Genomic DNA, 25,504 nt, shown 5'->3' on the forward strand with positions numbered 1-25,504 from the left:
CAGGAGACAGCAATCGTGAAGCCACAGAGACAGCAGAGTGGGGGAGACATGCCCGACACCACGGAAAAGTTGCAAGAACAAAAAAATGAGAGGAAGGAGACACAGAGACCAAGCAGGCACCACGACAAGGGAGAAGTCTCTGCCAAGAGAGGAGACAACGGCCGGACGAATACCGAAGAAAACACACAGGGGGAAAGGATTCGCAGCATCGAGAGGTAATCGAGAGCCGCGCGAAACGAAACGGATCGAAGAAGCTCGAAACCGCTTCTCTTTTTCTTCGCGGAGAAGTTGTGATGACTGCGTATCCATGGGGAAAGCCATCCCACACAGCACGATGACAAACATACATCTTTAGGGGTCTCTCACTTTTCGGAGGCACGAGGCGCGCTGAGACAGATGCGTTTTATCTTGTTTCACACCGACATCTTGGGGCGCCGTTCGCATGGCAAGGCGCAACGTATCTCAGGCAAGCAAAGCACATTGCTGCATGCGGTGGCCCTCCCGCCCGCGTATACCCTAGAGACGTTTTTGATGATCCCCGGCGGGAGGTTACGAGTGACGAGCAACGTCTAGCCGGAAGCTACAATCGAAACCGTTTCTAAACGAGCATCAACTCAGATGCTCAGGTCGACAACCAGACTATTCTTGTAGAGCTTGTACCTGCTTGAAGTCTAAACATATACATATACATATTATGCAATGTTGCTGCAGGCGAAACATAATGAGCTCAATATAACATCTTGTCTATATACATATCTGGCTATGCATATATATATATATATATATAATATATATTATATATATATTATATATATATATATATATATTATATATTATATATATATATTATATATTATATATATATATATTATATATATTATATATATATATATATGCATGTATATGTATGTTTGCGGATGAGAGAGTTGAAGAGACGCGTCCCCCGGCGTCGCTCTGGGTGTTTGAACACACAGAAGCGTTCTGGTAGTGCATGCGTTTCACACACAATCACCTTTGAGGTTTTGGGAGGCTCGTATGCACCAGGGCGTTTGTTACCTCGATGTTTGGATCGACTCCAGCGAGCAGGTGCATGACTGCGGTGGTGATATCTTCTACTCCAGGTGGGGGTTTGTTGAGAGACTTTGCCTCTTGGAAATCTTTCTTATTCAGTGTGTTCAGCGCCGCCTCTGCTTGTTGAACGAGAGGAATCGCGCGCGCAAGGTCTTCTTCGCAAGAGGACTGCGAGGCGGCACATCCGAGAAACAACGCGCGTCCACAGGAAGGCGAAAATCGGGTCCACCCGGTTCCCGGATACCTGCCCACTCCCCGACTTGGACTCCGTGGTTAACAGGGCTGTGAACATACAGATCTCTCCATCGATGGTTTTTAAGCAGTGCTTTCAAGACCGTGCATGCACATATATATCTCCCTCTCGTCATTCGTATTGACGTCTCGCCGCAGACTCATCCAAATGCGTATCTATACGTTTGCGTCTGTCTTTCTGATGGGCGGCATGTGAAAAGGCCTCTCTAGGCTGACAGCAGGCTCCACCTCTCTTCTATGCAGCGGTGTGTACAGACAGCTGAGCGCTGCTCTGAGATGGAAGCAGAAGCTTTCAGCGTCTGATCGAGATCCGCCGGACATGTGCAGCGACACAAGCCTGCGCGGCACTGTGGTTCTGACTCGAATCGGTCCTTTTTGTCGAAAGACTTCTTCAGGAGTTCTTACCCTCTGTTCAGAGACATTTCGCTGGATATCGGCACAGGTCTGCGCCTCCAAATTCGCTTTTTCGGACTCTGCGGTGATCTTGGCTTTCTCTTCTCCGACGCGCTCGGCAAACGCATCTGCTGCGGCTTTTTTCTCCTCGACGACGATAGTTTTTTCCTTCAAGTCGTCCTCCAAAGCAGACACTTTCTCCCTGGTGTCGATCAGCTTCCGCAGGCCGGAGCTCAGTCGGTCGCGCTTGCTTTTCAGAGAATCAATGTTCTCTTGAAGCATCGACCCATACAGCTTTATCGACTCAATAAACGTCTTGGGTGTGATGTAGGCGTACCTGTAGAAAACAAGCAGAGACGGGAGAGACTCACTAGGCCTGCTGCTGGACGCTTGAAGCGCCCCCACTGAAGCGCGCGCCTCCACTGATGCGACCAGACAAAAGGAACCAAGAGCAGCGGCCTCCTAATGGAAAACGGCACATCCAAATATATCCATTCACAGAGCATAGACAGAAACAAACACACACGCACACACATATATAGATAGCCAGAGATTTGCATAAAGTTTTGGATATAAACAGACGAAACTCTATCCACGGAAAGACGCGGAGAATTGATTCTATCACTAACTGTATGTGTCTCAGCTTAAATTTTTGTTCAGGAGTCTTGGCAGTGTTCTCTTCTCCTTGGTCGTTTCCTTCGCCATCAGTGGATCACGTTGCTTCTCTCCGTGGTTCTGTGACCCCCTCACAGCCACAGTGATTCTCTCTGTGTTTTCTCTCGTCCACTGCTCCTCGAGTTTTCTCTTCTTCTCTCTCTGTCTGGTATTCACTTCCTCGTTTCCTCTTTCTCTTTTCAGTTCTTCTCGATCCCCCTTTGTTTCTGTCTCTCGTTCTCTCTCTCCGGCTTCCACCTGCGTTCGTGCTTTCTCTCTTATCCGCTTCGTCCCTTGTTTCTCTCTGTTGCATCTCTATTAATCGCTTTATAAATGCATATACATCTATACATTCGTATATATATATATATATAAATTCGCATATAAATATATCTACATATATATATATATATATATATATAATGAAAGCATATCTCATAAATATGTATATTTATACAATGTTTACGTATACATATATATAGAGTCATATATATAAGTACACATGCATATATATATATATATGTATGAGTGTAAAGCACCCAGAAATACGTAGAAATGTACCTTTTTTCATTTGCAAGGTACTCTTGCGCCGCTTCGTTTACTGAGTAGAACGCGTAAGGCATGAACTCGACCACTGCTTTTTGGACTTCATCTTCGCCTAGAGGAAGGGGAGCGAGGAATTTCGCCGAGACAGAGAGAAGAGCCTCCGGCGGCCAAGGCCGGAACCAGTTGATGGTTGTACAGTTGACAATGGCAGGAAACTTCCGAGCGCAGTTTCTGCAAATGACGAAACAGAGAACTTCATCCTTGAGTCGGGACTCCAAGGTAGCTTGGCAGCAACTAACAACACAGTTTTTCAAAGACAGTCGAGCAGAGAAGAAAGAACCGCGTTCGCACAAACGCTCGCAGCAGAAGCACACGCATGCGCGTTGAGGCACCTGCGTTTTTTTGGTGGAAGATGCATACAGATACAGGTAAATGCGCGTAGGCACATGCATATCAATGAATATACGCATCTTTAGACAGATGCATATACAACCATATCAATCTCTTTATCTATCTATCTATCTATATATATATATAGGTATATATATATATATATAGGTATAGATATTGGTATATATGTGGTCGCTATCATGTATATATGCATGCGCATGTATACGTGTGTCTGGAGGTCCCTCGCGAAACGCAGTTGGAGAGTTCTCTAAAGGAAGCGCGAAGCCTGTCCTGCTTCCGTTGCATTTGCTTCACTTTTTATACACCTGATATTGTCGCCGACGGGGGAGAAGCAGAGGGCCATGTGCAGATTCTTCTTGATTCGTGATATAAAGAACTCCCAGAGAGAGTCTTTGCTTTCTGGGAGCCCCGCGGCCTTGACTGCGGGTCTGATCGAGTTGAGAACTTGGTCTTTGTCTTCCGGATCGTAGAGGTCTGCGATGTCTCCGGAGGCGAGAATGTCGTTGATGTACACCAAAAAGTGCTCGTCTGTGATTTGCGATTCGTTGAACAGAAACAAGACACCTTCGTCCTTCAATCCGGCGCGGGAGTACAGGAACTGAAAAAACAGAAACGAGGCGTCGGGAGCGATCTCTGGAGGGATCGTGCAGAAAGGCGGTTCAGCGCATCGCAGGGACATCGCAGCAGGCGAAGGTCTGCCCTCTCTCGACTTCCGTAGAAAATACGAAGACAGTCGGATGCAACTTTCGAATAGAGGACGAAGACGAAAGAGACGAAGTAATCGACGTTGGCTGGAAACTGTTAGTTCCGAAACACAGCAAGTTGTTTTCAAAAAAGAGTTTCTCGTTCAGGCCGTCTTGTGCTGGTGCCGCTTCTCCCTTGTCCCTCCTCCAGTTCGGTTTTGCCTTCGATATTATTCTCTCTTTTCCCCATCTACTCGTCCGCCTTCTGGACGTCTGGGTATCTCTCTCCCTTCCTCGCTCCCGGTCTGCTCTGCATCCACTCCCAGAACTACCTTTCCGCGAAAACCTAGCTTGTGTTCCAGACCCGTCGCGGCAGCAGTGCAGACGAGAAAAACTATGCTTCCAAAGCGATAAAACAGAGTCGGAAGTCTCTCTTCACCCTAACCGACCCAAGGACTTCCGATCCCCACCTCGCTTTTAAATATATATATATATATATATATATATATCCGGCGATACATCCTATACATCTGAGGAAGTGTATGAATATGTATGAGAAGAATCGCAAAAAATATGTGCGCCTCTACAAGAGTCTGACGTTAGGAATGCTGAGTCGATGCTCGTGTAGGTCGCGACAAGGCTTTGTTTTCTGTGGCTCTCTCGGCCTGTCAAGACTTTTTCATCTCTTATTTGAATTGCTTGGCGTCGTATGTTTCTCCGAATATATGCCAACAAGGCGTCGAAGCCCGGTGCAAGCTGTTTGGGGCCCCAGGCGTCGGCGTTGGAGCCGCCGGTTCGCATCTGGAGTTTCGCTGCGTACCCGAAGGTCGTTTTTCAGCTCTTTGACGTCGTATTTCGAGGAAATGGTGACTTGGAAAGTCATGCAGGAGCTGATGAAGGCAGAGAGTTTCGCGAGAGACTGTTTTCCGGATCCGCCGATGCCGACCAGAAGTGCATGCCCAGAGTTGTTGATGATTCTCGTGATCCGACACACATGGTTCATGGCGTCTTCGAAGAGGACCAGATCCATCACTGGATTCAAGTCGTTGTACTCGATAAGCGCCTCTTGCAAAAGCCGAGACAGTTCGGCCATCGACCCAACGCGGTCGTAACCTGAGGTGTATAGAGACACCGCGAAAAAGGCGAAGACAACGCAAGTGAATGGTGAGACACAAAGACGACAGACCGTGCCGAGCGGAGGGGTTCTACTTGGTACATTGAGGTGTCTCTCCCCACAAGTTTCATATTGTTATATTGTCATTTCTTGTTCACTGCCTCTCTTTGTTTCCTCGGCTTGTCTTCGGGTGCCTCCCATTGCTCGTGTCTCTGTCGTTCTCTGTCTCCCCCTTTTTTTACCTTTGTTTCACAACTTTTGCTTCCCTTGCCCGTCCTGCATGCACTTTCTCGCTCCACGATTCCTCTTGCGTGCCGCGTCTCCCCTGTCGTTTTCCTTGCAGTTCCTTCTCACTCGCTCGTCTTGCTGTATCCCCCCATTTCCCAGCCTTCCTGCTTTTCCTTTCGCTCCCGTTGTCGCTCGGGGATCTTCACCCTCGAGTTTCTGGGCATCTTTCTTCACTTTCTCCCTCTCGTGTATCACGCCTCACTGGAGTCCTGGAAGCCTTTGGCAAAATGGCAGAAGATGAGGGTCTCGCGGTTCTTCGCCTGGAAGAATTTTCCGAGGTTGAAGCTCCCAAACATTTTCTTCGACAGATCTGCGAGGAGCGAGTCGAACTTGGCGCAGTCGGCTTCCGTGACCAGCCTGTCTCGGTACGTCCTCTCGCACTCGTGCAGCCACAAAATCACCAGTTTCTCTGGTTCCTGGAGAGAAAAAAGGGAAGCGAAACATTTGCCTCTTTCGTCGAGAGCGAACAAGCAAGAGAAAAGAGACGAGTTTCTAGAAACGGGAGGTAAGATAGCAGAGGGCACACAGAGTGTGTCGAGTGAGTGGCAGAGAGGAAAACACAGAGTCAAGATAAAGGACGGAGAAGGACAGACAGAGACTGAGAGACGGGGACGGAGACATTTGAAGAACAGGATGAACGATACAGAAAGAAAGACACAGCGAAAGGGTGAGAAACAGCAATGGAGGGGGCTAGCGCGACAGAAAAAAGCCGACGGTGAAGCTGAAAATGAATGGAAAAAGAGAGAAAGCGAGTCACAGGGTGAGGGAGCGACAGAGAGAAAGGGAAACAGAAGAGGTAACGACCGAGGGCGCAGGAGACAGACAAAGAAAGAGAGACAAGGAGGAGCAGAGAATGGACGCGAAGCAGAAGGTGGAAAGGAAGAAATGGCGAGACACAAGGCCACAGCACGCACCTGGAACAGTTGCGGGGTGGCTGCTAGGAGACTCTGGAATACGCAGCTCAAGTGCCGCATGTTGAATTCGTAATGAAAATTTACAGCAGTTTTTCTGAAGGCTTGCACGACCTGCAATTCAGGGATCGAGGCAAATCCGGAGGCAAACAGCCGCGACAGTGCCCTTGACACTGGTGGAAGGGGAAGAGGAAAGGAGAAAACGGTGGTTTGCCATGTTTCTTGCTTTTTTTTAATTCCAAAAGAGCGAACGCAGGAGGCGGATTCTATGGTGATGAAAAGAAAACGTTCCGTTAAACCGATCCTCCCCGCAGCGCGGGAGAAGGCTCGCGATCAACGTTGACACACAGGGACCTCGAGTGCAGTGTGCCGGACTCCAAGCGTCTTTGACATACCCAGTTCTCTCTTTGCTGCTTGTCACACTTGGAGCTAAAGGCGAGAACCAAGGCTCAACACAAATGCACAGGTGGATAGAGTTCCTGCGTGCTTTGTATCTACATGGAACATTCGAGTTGGCCTCTGTGTGTAAAAACCGAGTGGTGATTTCTCCTTGGATCCGTCTGTGTCGGTCGACCACCGTTTCGTCCATCTTTGTTTTTCCCGCCTGCTTTCTCTGCATCGTACTTTGTCACTGGCTCCGTCTCTTCCTCCCTCCTCTTTCCTCTCTCTGTTCTTTCTGCTTCTCTCTCTCCTCTCCTGAGTCGTTGTTCCCCCACTGTCTCTGTCTCGTTCTTTCCTCTCGTTCGCTCTCTCTCTGTGGCTCTGTCTCTGTCTCTCTCGCATGTTCTCTGGCGCCTTCTTCCGTCTCCCCGTCGGGGTCTGTCGGGGACCCTGGGCTTACCTCGCCATGAAGAGACAGTGTGGCTTTGACGACGAGGGAGAGATGTTCCTGCACCGCTTTTCGGAAGTTTTTCGCTGCGAAGACCTTCGCCAAGATCGTATTGTAGATCGTGAACAGCGACGTTTGCTCCGGGAGCGGAGTGCTCAGAGTCCAGAAATGTCTCTGGAGCCGGGGGTTCACGGTGAAGGAGCCGGCGGTTGGGTTTAGACACGCAAGGCACTGGGTATTGCTGATGTCTTTCAGCTGCATCTTCGTTCGATCGTACCAGTGCTGGTAGTCCAGGTGCTGCCGCAACAGAGCGATGGCCGTCTGTGTGTTGTACGGATCGAGTTGAGGCATGTTCAGGTCGTCCAGGAAATACACGAGGCGCAGTCTGCAGAGAGCAGAAAAAGGCATCGGAGAGTCGAAAGACTCAGGCGAGAAAACAGAGCGACGAAACGCACAAGAGAGATAGAAATCTCACACAGAACCGGCACAGCCGGCGCCCAAGCGACATCCGGAAGAGCCTCAGGAAACACACAAGAGAGCCAGCAGAAACGAGCAGCGGGAGGAAAACGCGAGACTCGCCTCGCCACCCGAGGAGTCCTTTGTTCATTTCTTCATCCGCCCCGCAACTCGCCTCCTGTCGCTGCACCTCCAGGTCCGAGAGCACACCGCAGAGTGAGTGTGTCTGGCATGCAGAACTGGAAAGCCTGCCAAGGTGCGACAGGCAGGGAAGTCCTTTTCGCGAGCTCGAGAAGATCTGCTCCACGCGCAGAAGTCCCGTAGAGACGAGGAGGAATACCTCCAGGAATGTCAAGACAAAGTCACCGAAACGGAAACAAGGGAGTGCACAGAAAAAGGGAGTCAGCCTTTTCTTCGGGCGTCGACCAGACCGTCCTCTTCTTGACGTATCTCCTTGTCCTCTCTGTCTCTGTCTCTGTCTCTCTATCCATGTCTTTCTGCCCACTTGGACCTCTTCGTCCCCGGAAAAAGAAATGCGAGGTCGCGACTCACTTGCCCGGCGGGCCGAACTGTCTGCCTGCCTTCTTCTCCAAAGGTTGCTCCAGCAGCGTTTGCAGAAGAGCGGAGTCTGTGTAAAAGTTGAAGTTGATGACGGCACTGACGTAGCTTTCCTTGTCGAGCGTTCTGAGCAGCGCCTTGCAGAGCTGCGTCTTGCCGCATCCTGCGACGCCAGTGACCATGACGGGGGAGTGAAGGTTCACCAGCGCGCGCATAAAGTGAAGCATTGCGACCGTCTCGGGCGTCGGGACCGTCAAGTCCGCCACAGGTTTCTCTGCGTCGAACTCCGCGTCGGGCATGCGTTGCTCCCACAGCTCGAGCTTCGCCTGGTCGACGAAGTAATCAAACACCGTTCCCTTGCTCGGAAACTTGATCGTCTTCCACGCGTTCCGCCACCAGTGGCTGAACTGCCTGCGGTAGTCGATACCGTCTTGCTCGTCGAGACAGCCGCCGCATGCCCAGATGCAGCAGAACACAAAGACGTACTCCAGCGCCTGCGGATCGTCGCCCAGCGAACTCTCGAGCATCGCGCACAGCGATGCCACCAGCGAAACGCCCACGACAGGTATGCTCCGCTTGCAGCTGCGGTCGACGTACGCCAGAGTCGCCGGACAGTACTTGTCGAACAGCTTCTGCAACTGCGTCTTCACCTCGTCACTCCAGCGCATGCGTTGGATCCAACTCTGGGCGTAGCAGCGCCACTGGTGACCTGCGAGTCGCAAAACCAACGCCGGAAGAAACGGCAGGAGAGTCAACTGACGGGCAAACTGAAGCGACGGGGAGAAGCTGGCTGCGCATCTGTGAAGGAAATGTCAAACGCTTGCAGACGAAGCAGTGCAGACACGAGAGGAGCCGATGCACACACAGAGACAGACACAGGCAGACAGAGAGAGAGAAAAAGAAAGCGACAACGAGAGAGAATTGTCTCTCTGCTTCGAGGAAGCGATGCAGCGCTAAGGGGGAGAGACAACGCAGAAGAGAGAGAGACATATTAACAGGCAAAAAAGAGTGAAACACACAAATGAAAGAGACAGGGGACAGAGGACTGCGGTGCTTCTCAAGCACCACTCGACCAGTCAGACGTCGACCAAGGCTTCCTTCGGATTCCCAGGCCTTCAAAACGTCCCCCACGACTGAATGGCCATTCGTAGCCATACAAGCCCATATATATATATATATATATATATTTATTTATAAATACATGTATACACATATATACATATATCTGTACGCAAATACATCCATTCACCTATGAACGTCGGCTCAGGATTTTTCCTGTGAAAAAGTGGATGTTGTTAAAGGAGGAGGAAGTCTGACAGCACGCTCCATTGATATCCGTTGCATGCAGTGACTCTAAATAAATTTGTGGTGTCTTTTCGTCCACCTCTCCACACCGCATGAAGTGCATGTCTTTATGGAGGCCCCCGTCAAAGCCGCAAACCGTTTGCTCTCTTGATTTTAATATCGTCCAAGAGAGCAACGACCTGTGCGACAGCCTGTGGTGATGCCCTCTTAGTCTGTTCCCTCTCCATCTCTCTCTCTCTTTCTGTTTAAGCAAGACTCGACAGCCGAAGCTACACCTACAAGGACCAGACCCTATTCTCTACATACGGCAGGAAGAAGGAGACGACTACATCACACAGTTCGCGGCCGTTAACGTGAAAGCGTTTCCGATTTCCTGAATAGAGAGAAGATGTCTTTTCTGCCTGCTCCGTTCTCAAGCTCCTGTCTATACCCCGTAGTACAGAAAACATGAAGAAATCAGTAGGACAGAGAACTCCCACAGTTCTGAGAATTTCCTTCTGGAGATCCAGAAGACCTCACTGAGGCATCGAGAGCTCCACAGGCCAGCACAAACGGCGCAGCATGACGGGCCGTGGTGGAGTGTGTGAACAGAGGGATCCTCAGCAAGCGCAGGAAAAAAGACGTCGAGCTCCAGGGCGTAGCTCTCGACTCCTCGCTGATCAGCTGCCTCATCCCGATTTATGTGAGTATTCGCTGGATGCGAACAGTCCGACTGATCTTGGCTGCAGGAGAAAGACGCTTCTTAGCATGGTCTCCTAGGAAGTATCTGACGCCATGTGATCTCTAGAGTGAATGTGAACGCGCAATCGACGGAACGACATTTGGGGTGGATGAAGGCTCGCGGAAAACGATACTTCAGAAGCTATCCCGTTAGATGTGCGACTTCCCCACCGGCGATGTCGCTGATGAAGAGAATGCCTGCTCTGGAGACGGTGGCGGGCGTCGCGAAGTTGAGGTCTCGAATCTCGAAGAGCATGCGCATGTGGGGTCTCAGGGGAATCCGCTCGTTGCTTGCCAGTGTGAGGATTTTATTGTCGTCCATCACCGAGTTCATCGACTCGATCCAGTTGGCGTCTAGGTCTCCGTCGAGGACGATCCACTTGGGCGAAATGTCCTGGATCTGGCCCAGCGTCCGCATCGTCTTGGACAGCAAGCCGTCCTTCCACTCCCTCGTGCTTAGCTTCACATACCTGGCATGCAGCGAAACGCAAGCGGCGCGAACAGCAGCGAAGGCTGAAGCGGACGCGCGAGAGGCAACCAGGAGGCAGGCGAAGCGAGAGGAAGAGGGCAGACGAGAAGGAACAACGGACGGAACAGAAGCAAAGACAGGGCAACGAGAAGAGAAAGATAGACAGCTCCGTCACGAGGCACGCAGCAAGAAGGATAGGCCGCACACCGGAGAGGAAGGAAACGAGGCAGACAGCGCGTGGACGAGAGAGGAAAAACAAAGAGAAGCCAAGAAGGAGAGAAAAGGTGGACTGGTTTTATGTCCAGTGGTCTTTCTCGACAGACCCCGCGACAGTCTCTCCACGATAGACAGCAACGGCCGAGAAAAAAGGACAAGTCCAAAGAGACGCAAGAGACACCAAACGCAAAGAGGATGCATCAACATGCTCCCAGTTGAGTTTTCATTCTGCTTCCCTGTTTGCGATCCGATTCTTTCCATTGTTTTCACCGTGTGAAACTCCACGCTTCTCTTTCTCCCCGGAACTCTCGCACCCCGCCCTCCAGTGTGTGTCGATAGCATTTATGTCCTGCCCTCAAAATCATCGTTTTCTTCTCAACATGGTGTTTGTCACGCTCTTGCTCCTCTGCCCAATGCCCTACGGCTGTGTGGGTCTCTCTACGCAGGTGCCTCAAGCGTCTGGGCATTGCTCGGACTCCGCTCCCCTCGTATCGCTTCTCCCCTTCCACCCTGAACACCCTTGACGCGTCTGGCGCTCCTCTCTCTGCGCAGGCTCGAGCGGCGGCTCGTCCGCGTGATATGCGCGAACTTCGCCGCCGCCTTCCTCAACGACGCTCAACGCACCCGTACAGTTCGTTGGGTGTCACTGCCTTTGGATTGATGTCGACCCAAGTGGTTTTCACCCCGACTTGATCTTGCGCCCTCGCGAGCGACTTCCAGACCGAACTTTTGCCCGAGCCGGCAGGCCCCATGACGAAGACGCAGTGCCGAATTCGCAGCAGCTCCTGCAGCTGCACAATTTTCAGAACGAATTCAGGATGCGCCGTCAGGCCTGCCTCCACGCAAGTCGCCGCCACAACGGCCTCGAAGTCCATGTCTCGCAGTCGCGGCGGATCCACTCCCGGAAACAAGTCCGCCAGAAGGCCTGAGTGACAGGGAGAAGGAGGACCAGGCGGAGGCAGCCGAGACCGACAGGACCAGGGCAATGGCACAAGAGAGGAGAACGGAGGCGAAGACAGAGGAGAAGAAGAAGGGCAGGGCGAACGGAAACTCTGGGAGGAAACGAAGACGGAGAAACGAGTAAGAAAAGCGGATAACGGGGCAAATAAGCGAGACACGACGGAGCGAGGCGACGCATCCGAAACCGGGAAAAGAGAAGAGCGCAATCCAGAGGGAAAACAACATGAAAGACTTGAAGAAAAAAAGGAGAAAGGGGGACAGACGGACAGAAACTGTGAACGACATGGCAGTGAAGAAACGACCTGCTGAAGCGCGAGACGACGGTTGTTCTTGAGACGAAGTCACTTCAGAAGATTCCAAACGAACACAGAACTTCACATCTTGTCATACGGTCATCCTCCGATGCTTATATCGCCACATACCGAAACTCGGTGGCATATATATATATATATATATATATATATATATATATATATATACATATTTATTTATTTATTAATATATATACAAATGTACTAATATACATATGCGTACAAATAGATACATAAATGAAATTCAGACATCCACACAAAGGATGCACCTACATTCACATATACATAGACCTGTACTGAAGGGGTCTCTACCAAAATCACATCTGCATATATATATATATATATATATATATATATATATATGTATTACGTGTAGTGATAGATGCTACGATTGCCTATGTGTGTTTGTGTTGTGCGTTTACCGGAGAAGATTTTGAGGTCGTCGGCGACGATTTTTGCGATGTTTGTGTCTCTGAGGGCGCGCATGAGGAGCGCCTGTTCTGGAAGGTTGGGCTCGGCTCTTTTGAAGGAGCCTGCGACGACGAGGACGGACTTGATGGCTCGGAGACCCCAGTCGTAGTGGGCGGCTTTGGAGAGAAGGTCGCGACAGAGAGCGTAGAGACGCGTGAACTTTCGCGCCAAGACTTTCGCCTCCACGAAGCCTTCGGCCATGAGCATGTTCTCGCAAATCAACTCGAGGTCGGGCACCATGACGGTGATGGGTCGAAAGAGCGTCTTCAGGCCCTCGGGAAGTTCGGAGCGACCGAGGTATCCAGGATTCATCTGGCCCGGCACAGACAGATAGGAACACACACACACACACGCACAAGACAACATGTGAAACAGGCGAGGAAAGCGAATATATACATACGTATACATACGTATACATACATATATACATATATATACATATATACATATGTTTTTGCCGTCAAGGTCGTGAGCATCTGTGGGTCGGTTTATTTGTGCGGCCCACCGTGATGAAGACGCCGCAAGTAGGATCGAGAGCGACTTCGTCTCCCTGCAGGGTGAATCGTTCGACGCGAGCTTTGATGGCATCCACGACGGCTTTGAACTGCACGGAGCAGACGCTGAGGACGGCTGGAACGAGGCGGTTGAATTCGTCGAAGCACCCCCAGGCGCCGGACGCGGCGAGACCCTTGAAGATGTTCCCCATGGACTGGTAGTCCATTTGGTCAGAGCAGTTGAAGACGTAGCAGGCCTTGCCGAGCGCCGAGGCGAGGTCCTTCGTCGTCTCTGTCTTCCCAGTGCCTGCAGGTCCTGCAGGAGCGCATCCCATGCAGAGGTGGAGCGCCTGAGCTGCAGTGACGTAGATGCGGTCAGTCAGAGGCGTCACGACGAGCCGCGAGCCGTTTCCGAGGTACTCGTAGCCGTAGACGAAAGAGGCGTCGGTGATGTCCACTCGCATCGTGTTCTCGTCTTCGCGCCAGTGGTACTTGAGCTGAGACTGCCACTGAAAGGCGTCCTGAGAAGCGGCGCCTTCCTCGATCAAACGCGAGAGAACGTCGCGTCCATGGGTGTCGACGGTGATTAGACACATCAGCCGCTGACGCATGGCGGGAGTCAAGTCACCCTGCACCATCTTAATCGTCGACGTGAGCTCGGAAATATGCACCGACAAGGCCTGCTGGAGCGCCTGGGCATCGCCCTGAAGACGTCGGGCAGAGAGAACAGCGGAGCGAGCGGGAGAGGAAGGCGTGAGAGACACGCAAGGCGTGATCGAGAAGAGACACAAGAGAGAAGGGGGAGCAGGAGAGAAAGAGGAGGAGAACAAAAGTGAGGGAATGACTTTTGGACGGAGAGAAAAGAGCAAGCAATGCGAAGGAACGAGGCGGTGACAGAGGAAGAAGAGAAAAGAAATGACAGTGAAACGGTACATCAGAAGACGATCAAAAAAGATGGAAACGATGTAAAACAGAATGAGGTTCAGGGGGCTCATGCTCAACTGATGTCGAGAGATAGTAGCGAGATTCTCTCATGCATACGTCGATACATCTATCAGCTGAAAAACGTAAAAAAGGGTGTGTCGTCTCTCAAGTTTCCTGTGGGTTTTCGTCACTCCCTTGTCGCTCTCTTCGTGAAATGCGATTTTCACCCTACCTGTTCCAGTTGAGAGAACGCCGATTCAACTGCGAGGACCCAAACAGCCATGTCGACCAGCAAAGCGACTTGTGCCACTGGGTCGGAGAGAATCCATTCCTCTCTCGACGGTTTCGTAAATCGATCTTTCAGTGACTTCTTGATGTAAAATAAGAGTGCTCGCTGCATGCTGGTGATGCAGTCGTGGAGGTAGTGCTCCACCTGAGAGAGGCATAAGAGACAGAAGAGGAACAGGAAAAGGGATATGGCGGGGGAAGTCGAGCGAACATTGCCGATGTAGCTTCAGTGAACTGTCAGTGGGTTTCCTTTTGTCACGCAAGTCCCCAATTCACACAGGGTCTTCGTCCCCACTGCTCACGTCTTCATCCCTTCCTTTTCTTCCTGTTCCTTCCTTTCTTCGCGTCTGACGCCAAAAAACTGTGGCGTTTCCCCGACAGTGGCGTTTCTCACATTTCCTGTGAGACGCAGGGCGTCTGGGAACTCGACAGACTCCTTCCCGACGCAGCTCGCCATGCCGACAGCTGCAGGTCTCTCGCTGTCCCCACCACCCTCGAGGTGAAACGTCTGGATCGCTTGAAAGATCTTTGCCATGTGCGGCATGACTTTGCTGGGCGAGTTCCCGTTCGAAAGGATGTCCAAAAGGTCGACGGAAGAGACGAAGTAGAAACGGGGAAACGTCTGTCGTTTGCTGTCCATGAACTCGTTCAGAGCCTTTTCGCAGACGCTCAGCTCCTTCTCGGCGTCCTCCAACTTGGCCAAGATGTTCTCCGTGGCGCAGAAATCTCTGATGGTCGGATGCTTGCGTCCTAAGTCGAGAAGCGCTTTCACGCTCGCGTCGATATGCACAAAGCGAGCTGCTTGCTCCGGCAACTCCTTCTTCACTTCTTCGGAGAAGAGAAACAGATTCTCGAGGAACGTCCACGAGCGCTGGACCTCTCGCAGCAGCTGCGTCACTTCAGAGATGTTCGACAAGGTCTTTTGCCAGCTCATCACGGCGGTTTCGAACGTCGCAAAGAACCTGGAAAGCAAGCGACAGGAGAGCAGAATCTGCGGAAATGCGACGCTCGACCGCAAGTGCCGATGGGAGCAAGGCGGAGCGACATGGGGCAAGGAGAAACACAAGAACGAACAACGGTGGGCGCAAGACACCCCGTTTTTCTAGACAAGAAAGCGAGAGAGATGAGGAACGCTTGAAAGCGAGAAATGGAGGAGAAAGAGAAGAGGAAAACAGTTGTGGGAATCTGCTGGACGACCAGGGTCACACGGTCGCGAGCGCCGAAGAGGCAAAAGACGACAGATCGAAAAACAAGGCTGTCAAGAAATCCGTGAAAGGTCGCGTCGGAGTAAGAAGGCATTGTTTTCAAAGCCAAGAAAAAGGGAACACCGGGGCAAAAAAAAAAATCGATTCAAACTTGGCATTCGAGTCCAGCGATTTGAGTAGACGAACCTCAGCCGAAAAAACGAGACAGAGACATGTGCCATCCCAGAGGCAGTTAAACAAAGCTCAGTCTCGAACCCACCCTGCCGCCTGGTGCAGCGCGAATCAGATGTGATCAGCTCTCAACACAACGTTTCCACATGCACTCTCCATCGTCTCCCATATATATATATATATATATATATATATAATATATGTACATGCAACTAAACAAATCTACCTATGTATATATATATATATGTATATATGTATATATGTGTGTAGTTCTTTGTACATGTACATGAGTAAAGAGGCAGATAGATTCCCGAGTGCATGCAAGCTCTGATGTCCATGGCGGCGGCGCGACTCTGAACGCGCTTCAGGCTCGACGTCTCGAGGACAATGACAGTCAAACAGTCCCCAGGGCAGCGTAGCTGTTCCACCTTTCCGCTGTGACGCACACAGGTGTCTCCCCGCGCCTTGCCAAGAGGCGTTTTCGAGGATTTTGCTGGCAGAGCAAGGAAGTCGAGCAGCAGTCTGCATGCTTCACACGACTCGCTCTGTTTACTCCCAGGCCCCCCTCCCCCCCCCGCACCCCCATGCTTCGTATGGAGGCAGGTAGGTCTTCTCCTGGGTGCGAGTAAACGCAGGGAGAGACCGCAGATTCCGTCGCACGCGAGGGTCTGTCGACGCTCTGTTTCTCTCTTTTCAACCACAAGAGACGACAGAGAGCCTCGCGCGCTCCTCCCTCTGCGCCTGCGGAAGTCTACCTGGAGGTGATCATGTTCTGACAGTGGACGAGGTGCTCCTCCAACATTTCGAAGTTCTCTTCGGTCGTGTTGAGGAGAACGACGTCTGTGTCCTTGTGTCTCTCGAGGTCGAACGGAACTTCGCTCCACGTCGCTTCGAGCATCTGCAACGTCTTCTCCATCACGGCTTCTTGTTTAGCCTGGAAACACCATCGAAAACAGATTGTCGGTCTGCGTATCCATCACAGTTTGAGTTCGACCTGCTGCACATCGCCTCCTCGTTGGGTGGCTTTCGCCGCATGCTCTCGTTTCTTCTTTTTCTCCACTTCGTCACACCCCGGCGCGCAGGCTTCGGCGTAATCGACGCCTTCAGAGAAACACACAGGTCGTCTCTGGGGAAAAAAGAGAGAGACGTTTTAGCTTGCAGATCTCTTCTTTTTCCGGCAATTCCGTTTCCCTCTCTTTGCCATTCATTCTGCTCTCTCACGATCCACCCTTCTGATTGCCTTCGTGTTCCCTTCTCTCTTCTCTCCTTCTCTCTTTCTCTCCCTCTCTCGCTGTTCTTCCTCCGTTCTCGCTGCCAGCTATCCCCTGCGTCTCTTCACAGAGAACGTCTCTTCGCCCCCACAGGCGTTTCTCTTCTTGAAGTTTCATTTTCTCGACTCCCGCCTCCCTTTCGTCAGGCTCGTACACGGTCCGTGATTTCTTCCACGGGACCTTGGAAGCTCCAGAGCTGCAGCTGCTCGATCGTTTTCAGCGGCATCTCGTTCGAAATCTCTGTGCTTTGAGCATGGACTACTCGAAGCAGCTCCGCCCAGTGCCTCTCCCGCATCGCGCCATCTCGCAGCTCTGCTACGAGAGGAAGAAACACAAGCCACCGCTTGAGAGTCTCATGCAAGCCGAGATACGCGTCGCACTTGCGGTCGATCTGAAGGATCCAGCGAGAACAGACAACGTCGAGAAGCAGATGAACGCAGGCGGGCTCCAGCTGAAGCAAGAGAGCAACGACGTCGGAGCATGTCTCTCTGAGCTCGTAGAAGAGGCAAAAGAACGTCTCTCGCACACTGCACTTGTCGACGAAAAGGAAAGCACGACGAGACGGGAGGCCTGTAGGCGGAAAGAAACAATCCTCGACGCGAAATTGAAGAGGGTGAGGACAGGAACTCAGGAAAACAGCTCCGGCAGGAGAGCACGCTGTCCCTCTACATACACCTGGAGCTTAGAAGGGACTCGTAGAAATCGAAGGGATACAGTGGAAGAAGAAATCTTTCAGAAAAAAGGCTTGCCGCAACTCCATGGTGTGTGGTAGAAGACAAATAAGAACTCTCAAGAGAAGAACCTGGAAAACCACAGAAAAGCCGTTATGTCTCCACCTGTATTTACCATATGTGTGCGACCTCTTCATGGATGCCCACGCCTAGGCATGAGCGAAGAGAGACATCAGTGAACTAACGGTCATATATATGCATATATATACCTCTATGAATTTAGATATATAAGTATACTGCCAGATATTTTCCTTACAGGGTGTATATATATATATATACATATATATCTATATATACAAACGTATATCGGTGTATTAGCAGTTATCTTCACAAACAGATATAGATTTATATATATATATATATATATATATATATATATATATATGTAAGAGCGTATGAATATACTGACAGATGCCCTGAGACAGCATTCGTACATGTGTATACCTGTATACAGAGCATTTGCGAGCAAGTAGGTGCGTTCAGTTTACATACTTCTGCGGTTTCTTTGCATGCGCGTTACCTTGAGGTCTTTGAGTCCCTTTTGCAGGCGCTTTACATCTTGTTCAACGTTTAGGGCATCGACTTCTCCCCAGGGTGTCTCTAAAAGTTCGTCGAAAGTTTGAAGGCTCTTGCGGGTGAATTCCCAGAAGCATCGCACATTGGCCAACTCGTCTAAAATGCCAGCAATCGCTGTCTTTGCGGGGACGAGCTCCTCGACGAAGCCGAAGCTTGACGCAAGTGTCTCGAGTTCCTGAGATGAGGCGAGGAAAGAAAGAAAACGGCAGTCGCGACAGAATGCAGTGAAGAAACGAGAGGACGAACGCCTAGTCCGAGTGGGTTTGGCCAGCGCCGTTCTCTCTCGGGAGACATTCAACACTTGGCAGAGAGAGGTACAAGAAACTCACTCTTGAATTCACAGACGGTGCTTTCTTTCTGCTCCAACACTGGAACGAAGGGTACATAGACATCTACACAAACGCGCAACAAGAACTATATGAATGAATATCCACTGATACATGTAAATCGATAAATGAACAATTATGTATATCTTTCTCTGTATGTTATCACGGGAATTATATATATATATATATATATACGATATGCTTGCACGCATGGACGGAGTGTTTCTGTGAGGAAGAAATGATCTGCTCTCTAGAAGAAGGCCGCTCGTATCAGGGACTTCCACAGTCAGCCTATAGAGAGCAGGGATCGCCCAATATAATCACTCGCCTTTATCGCACTCTATATACATGTATTTACAGTATATGCTCTCTATACGTAGCCTGACATATAAACAAATAAATGCGTATATATATATATATATATATATATTTGGAAGTATTTCCGTCCTAAAGCATTTCTCTGTTTGTTCGGCGCATGCAAATGCGGTGTCGGCTGCACGCATTCTCACGTTCACAGTTGCGGTGTATGCAGTGACGCGTTCTTCGACTTGGTCCATGCTTTCGGTGGCAGTGTGGATGCCTCTTTGGAAAAAGTAAAAGTCCAAAGCGTTCATAGTGCTTTGTGTTTCCTTGACGGTTTGCTCAAACTCTGCGATTCGCTTTCGCGTCCGCAGAGCTTCCGCGTTCGAAGATCCCTGAATCTCCTTCTCGCGCTTCTTGACTAAACGTCTGCAGAACCGCAGAGAGAATGAACGAGAACAAGGGCAGGTAAAGCGAGACGCAGCGCGAGGAAAAGAGAGAGAACAAGGGAGAGAACAAGAGAGAGACCAGAGGAGACAGAAAGAAAGATGACAAGAGGGTGATAAAGCGAAGAGTCAAACGAGAAGGAGAGAGAGAACAAGCGAAAGAAAAGGGCGACTAACAAAGAAGACGATGGTGAGATTGCAAAGCCGAATCAAAGAAGAGAGGGGAAAGCCAGGGAAGAATGGGAGAGGAAAGAAGAGAGGAGAAGAAGAGAGGAGAAGAACAGAGAGGGCGAAGATAAGGCAGGGACGGAGAGGATGAAAGGACACAAAGATGCAGTGGAGACAAAAAAAGATCGACGTCGAGAGAAAGATAATGCTGCTCGGTTCCCCAGCAACCGATTGCGTTCTCTTGTGCTTGTTCTCTCGTTACGTTCACGAACGCATCCAAGCTCAGACGGCAGCGAAGGACAATAGAGATCGGCCATGAAACGGGCGCCTCTCAACAGATGCATTTTCCATTGCCGACTCGACTCACCGACTCAACTATCAGTGGGACTACACAGACATACTTGTTCACATGCAAAGCCATACCTATAAACTTTCTCCTACGTATCGATACTGCTGTGTACGTACACAAATAATAGCCGCTCGCTCGCGGCGAGTTCACGTCAAGTGTCGCCTGCGAAATATTTAGCCGCAAGAAAGGTGAGCAATATGAACCGCATCCATGCATATTGATATTTAACCTGCGTCGAAGCAACGCGCATTTGTGGTAGTCGTTTGAGAGTCCTGAACTTCAGAATTGCATGTTTTTCTTTCCCTCGAAAAAACGGATTCGAGCCTGCGAAGGTTCTTTCCAGGAGCCGAAGCGAAAAAAAATCGCTCCTTTCCTTCGGAGACGGAAGCACCCACTTGTCGTGGAAGCTCGACAAGTTTCCAAACCTACTCGAGAGCGTTGTACTTGTTCGCGGCACTCTTCAGCGCGCGTACATTCGTTTCTACGCTTGCCCCGTGTGTCTCCAAGTAACTCAGAACTGCGTGAACGGTCTCTCGCTGAAGAAGAAAATGATCTTTCTGTTTCTCCATCTCCGCAATGTGATGGCGAACCGCGAGGAGAGTCTTGACGTCGTCGTTCTTCACGACAGTCTGCAGACAGGAAAATGTATCGAAACGCGGCTTGCAGAGGAGCGTCTTGTGGGGTGTGCAGGAGTGACCAAGCGTCAAGCATTAGCGACTGAGCTAATCGAGAGTCCGAAACGAAGGCGACATGACGGGTGGAGAGACGCTTAACTTCAGTTGCTTCGTTGCCTTGAAGAGCACACTTGGCAAACGCCCAGGCTGGGGAATCCACAGCGCAGACACACCCGAGGCGCGATTTTACTGGAGCCGCGAGAAAGAAAAACAACTCTTCTGTCCACCATTTCACAGATTAGGTTTTTCGGTGTGCAGCTCCTTACATTCACAGACACAAACATCTTGAAACTACGCGTCTCTCTGTCGTTTTTGACGAGCGTTCACTGGCATGTCGGCCAAAAGGGTGTTTCTAAGCGACTGTGCTTTCATGGATGCATGGAAGTAATCATGTATATCCGTATGTGTGCAAGTATGTAGAGATATAGCCGTCTACATGCATGTGGTTCCGCACATATACATATATATATATATATACATATATGTATATGTATCATCAGATATACAGGCTTATGTTGTTTATGAAGACATGTGCATATCTCTCCACCTTTATACGCCTGTCAATAAACGAAAACGTCGGCGCTTTCTTCTTCTGTTGGTGCGCGCAACTGTGCTTGTCTATGTTCATCTCTATCGACGTTCAGAAGTTTAAACGTCGACATGCGAGTGAGAGGGTGCAATGCTTCAGGCGTGTCAAGTCTCTTTTCAACTCGGATGCACCACAAGAATCTGAATCATTCTAAAAATACTCGTTTCTCTGGGCACGAGCTTTCTAAACCGACGCTTCTCTGAATACACGTCTTTTCTGGTCGTTTTCGTCAAAACGAATGAACTATGCACTCGGTTCTCCGGAACAGCGGTTGTCCCCCCCTTCCGTCGTGTCGAAAGAGCCTTCCCAATTTCCTTCTCTAGAAGAAGCGACTTTAGAAGAAGTCCTTCTGGAAAAACAAATTTGGATTTCTTCACTGTCGCTCGGTCTGTTACGGCCAAGGCTCGAGGCTATTCGTTGGCGCAGACACAGACTGCATTGCTTTGGAGGCTGAAGAACGTCGCGTCTTGATGTAGACTCTTGGGCGAGGCAGGTTTACATCCTTTTTTTTCGCTCACCTGTACGCCGGCCTCCGTCTTGGTGTGGAAGTCTTCCATATCTCCGATCGTTCGGCTTATATACGAAGAGACGAGTGGTCCGGCCATGTCGTTTGCGCGACTTCTCGCTCTCTCCACGAAGGAGGCGGAGAAGGGTGACCCTCTCAGAGGCTCTGGCGCTTTGCCTTCGTCGACGAAAGCTACTTCGACAGTCGTGTCTCCTGGAGATTTCGCGTGATACTCCACAAAGTATTGTCCGTTGTCCTGGTCGTGAATATCCACCGCCAGCTGCACAGGTTGCTGCAGACAGAACCAGAACAAGGCGCGCCGAGACAGCCACGCACAGGACGTAAATTCAAGATCCCGAGAGCCGACATCACAGTCAAATCGAAACAGACGCTCTTCCATGCATCCGACGCATATGCAGACATGCTTATATATATACATATATATATATATATACATATATATATATATATACTTATATCTATCTATGTATATATATATACTTATATATCTATATATATACATTCATTCATATATATATGTATATATATTTATAGGTATATGTTTATGTCTGTATGTCTGTGTGTCTGTATGTTTTATGTACTCTTTGTATATATGAATTCGCACCTCGAGCGAAATGACGACGTGAGCGTATGGATGTCTGTCCACACCGACATGCGGAGGCCTAGGCATGCCTCTCCAGATAAAAAGAAATAAAGGCGTCCTTTATCTGTGAAGGAACTGGTGAAGTGCCTCCTCTCTGTGACAGTACAGACTCCCTCGGGACGCGTCACCTCCATAAAGTACCTCTATCCCCAAACGCCTACGTGCATGGATACACAGGTACGTATACATGTATCTATGTATATACATATATATATATATATATTTATATCCATGGATGTAGACATCTATATACCCTCTGTATGGCATTTGTATAGATGTCTACATGTATAGTTGCGAGTGGAGACAGACATGTATGGTGTCACGTTGGCCTTTTTGCGTGTATCGGTGTACCTCTGGATTATCTCGGGGGCGATGTGTGACGACAACTTTGAAGACGTCATTTCCGGAGGTTCGATTTTCTCCAGATCCGTTTCTCGCTTGAATGACGAACATGGTCGGCGAAGCAGTCGAGCCATCTGGCAGCAAGCCGGGGCCGAATGCTAGACAGTCTTTCGCCTCTGTGTTCTTGTAGTAGTGGAACGTCGTCTGTGTCGTCGTGAAGTCTCTTGCTCCTATCTTCACGCGAACCTCACAGGGACGACTTCCTAGACAGTCACACCGAGGCGATACGCAAGTCTCCGGGAACCGTGCAACGAGTTCGAGATCGACTCCAGCATCTTTGCTTCTAGTTTCAGTTTAATCTGGGTGCATATCATTCGTATCTACTCGCACATATATACATAGACAGATAAACGAAAACATATATATATATATATATATGTATGCATACGTCTACGTAGCCGTCGTTACCTATCTATCTATAGCTATATATATATATATATATATGGATATGGAAGAATGACCTTGTTGTTCTGCTTTTTTGCGGGTGTTCTCTGTTTGCATTTCCATGTCTCGTCTTTCTCCCTGTTGTGTCTCTCGCCGCATCTGGATGTCCCCCGCCCTCTCCCTGTGCGTCGGAATTGGACCAGTGACGAAAACGCTATTCTGTCGCTCTACAAAGAGGTCGGCACACAGAACTCCACCTGTGCAGCCTTTTCAAATGGAGGCAAAGAGGAATGCGAATGCGACGGATAGGCTGAACGTTCGCGAGAACCGTGGGGGTTCGGTGAGACTTTTGTGTCTTCTTCTCACTGACCGATTCCACCCTTGACACATGCAGTTCTTGCAGTCACTTCTGTCGAGCTGACAAATTCGGCAGGGACATCGACGTGATGCTCTTGACTCTGGAACCGCACGGTGATCGAGCCTTCTGTGAATCCTGCTCCGAGGACAGACACCAAGGTGCTTCCTGTCACAGGTCCCAGGTTTGGACGGATGCTCGTCACCGCGTACGGCGGCCCGACCACGGAGGAGACGTTGAGAGTCCAGAGGTCGTCTAGCCAGTCATCCACCCTGGCCAAACACACAGAGTCGAGATCCAAATCCACTTGGACGCCCAACGCCTGCATCGGCTGTACCGCGAGCGTGAGCAGAAGAGGCGCGAAGCAAAGACAGGAGGCCGACAAAACGCGACACAGAGAACAAGACAGGCAGGAAAGAACAGCTGCGAAGGTGAGGGGAAGAGCGACGTGAACTTTGGAGGAAAAGAAAAGAACATTCAGAGGGAAGACGCAATCAGCCATGAGGGTCTGCTGCTCCCCCTTGAAGGCGCTTGGGGGGTGTGTGGCGTGCGAAACTGAGAAGATATACAGAAAGAGGAATTAGATCAGGCAAAAGCGATCGCTGGCCGACCAGGGGAAAGGCGAGAGGCAAAGACAATGGTAAATGCCCAGGTAGAAAGTAGACAGAGGGGGTCGTATCAGGATAAGCCGGAAGAGAGACAGTCAAACTCTGTGTCGACAGAAAAGAAACGGACTGTCCACCCCACTGCTCGTCCTGAGGACAGATGCATGTCGATTGGACTTGGAACACTGCACTGGAGACAGGCTTTTTGCGACAGAAAGGAAGAGCGAGCTCCACACACATGCCGCATCCATCTCATGTCGAGGGAACTGCATCCCGTTCTCTGAAAGTACTGCCCTATTTTCTCGCTCTTAGAGTCCGACTTGGCTTCCTTCTCTCACTTCCTCACCAGCCCCTAGCCTCTCTCGACTTCTCTCCCTTTCACCGTGGTTCTCCTACGCTCTACGTCTTTCTACGTCTTCTTCTTCCACGTTTTCGACTTCTTCTCCAGTGTCGCCTCCGCCTGTTCCTCTCCTCTCACGCGTCTCTGCCGTTTTCCAGTCTGCTCTTACCATCCGCCGAAGAGGACCAAGAGAGATTCCTCGGCATCGTAGGCCATGGCGGCATGCTCTCTCGCTCTTGGGACTTGCCTGGCCGCCTCTCCAGCGTCCACGTGGACAGACGCGAAACTCGTTTTCCTTTCGAGTTCTGAAGGAGCGGTACTCTTCCGCGGTGGCTTTCGCGCCTCCTCCAGCGCCGGTGTGTTCCAGTGCTTGGCGCCGCCGAGTGTCAAGACACCCACATCGTTCATCAACCGGCACTCGCATCGCTTCTGGGAACTGTCAGACTCCGATGCACTGCCTCCAAACACAAATACCTTCCAATCCGGTATCGCCTCGACGAGCTGGAAGCCGCAGTTCCACCGAGGCAGGCTTCCGCGCCACGGCAAATCCATGTCGGACCTGGACACCGCACATGCCGCGAACCACTGAGCGAATGAACATCCGAAGTTGACTCTTGTCCTCCGGCTCGACGCACGCAGAACTGAGTTTGCCTCCACGCATCGGACTTTAACTGGTGAAGCCAAAACCCAGCAAACAGATATATAAATATGTATGCACATGCATATATATATATATATATATATTTATATATATATATATATATATATTTATATTTATGTATTTATATTTATATATTTATATTTATGTATTTATATATTTATATATTTATATTTATATATTTATATTTATATATATTTGTGCGCAGACGAAAAGATCGGAGTGCATGTGCATGTACCTATTTGTGTGTGCATGTGAATTTATCCAGACGCGCCCTCATGGGGGATCCGTGGTGTTTGAAGTGCATGGACGCAGCCGCATGTGTTTTGGGTGGAACTGGGATCTGGTACCAGTCACAGGCGAGGAGATCGAAGGCGAACAAGTCGTTGAATTGCGACTCCGAGTTCCAGCCTGGAAGCTCACAGCAGAAACGAGGGTGGGTCTGTGGTGTAGGTACACCT

At 50.1% G+C, this 25,504-nt stretch overlaps 1 protein-coding gene across 1 annotated transcript in view; it reads right to left on the minus strand.

The window, feature by feature from the left end:
* The window catches only part of TGME49_261022 (dynein heavy chain family protein), a gene marked incomplete at its 5' end in the record, with an annotated part of 41,712 nt that extends 16,775 nt beyond the window's left edge, over positions 1-24,937 (minus strand). Inside the window, 24 exons of the mRNA XM_002365214.2 lie at positions 1,057-1,239; positions 1,729-2,053; positions 2,932-3,147; positions 3,633-3,925; positions 4,831-5,123; positions 5,615-5,828; positions 6,327-6,437; positions 7,165-7,537; positions 8,161-8,875; positions 10,363-10,661; positions 11,501-11,801; positions 12,570-12,930; positions 13,124-13,816; positions 14,269-14,469; positions 14,719-15,286; positions 16,456-16,634; positions 17,126-17,362; positions 18,223-18,453; positions 19,114-19,333; positions 20,297-20,496; positions 21,649-21,927; positions 22,651-22,904; positions 23,456-23,712; positions 24,555-24,937. Of these exons, the coding sequence (XP_002365255.2) occupies positions 1,057-1,239; positions 1,729-2,053; positions 2,932-3,147; positions 3,633-3,925; positions 4,831-5,123; positions 5,615-5,828; positions 6,327-6,437; positions 7,165-7,537; positions 8,161-8,875; positions 10,363-10,661; positions 11,501-11,801; positions 12,570-12,930; positions 13,124-13,816; positions 14,269-14,469; positions 14,719-15,286; positions 16,456-16,634; positions 17,126-17,362; positions 18,223-18,453; positions 19,114-19,333; positions 20,297-20,496; positions 21,649-21,927; positions 22,651-22,904; positions 23,456-23,712; positions 24,555-24,937 (7,386 nt within the window). The remainder of the gene's footprint in view (positions 1-1,056; positions 1,240-1,728; positions 2,054-2,931; positions 3,148-3,632; positions 3,926-4,830; positions 5,124-5,614; positions 5,829-6,326; positions 6,438-7,164; positions 7,538-8,160; positions 8,876-10,362; positions 10,662-11,500; positions 11,802-12,569; positions 12,931-13,123; positions 13,817-14,268; positions 14,470-14,718; positions 15,287-16,455; positions 16,635-17,125; positions 17,363-18,222; positions 18,454-19,113; positions 19,334-20,296; positions 20,497-21,648; positions 21,928-22,650; positions 22,905-23,455; positions 23,713-24,554) is intronic.
* Between the last annotated feature and the right edge of the window lie 567 nt (positions 24,938-25,504).

Source organism: Toxoplasma gondii, chromosome VIIb (genome assembly GCF_000006565.2).
Source record: "Toxoplasma gondii ME49 chromosome VIIb, whole genome shotgun sequence".
NCBI lineage: Eukaryota > Apicomplexa > Conoidasida > Eucoccidiorida > Sarcocystidae > Toxoplasma > Toxoplasma gondii.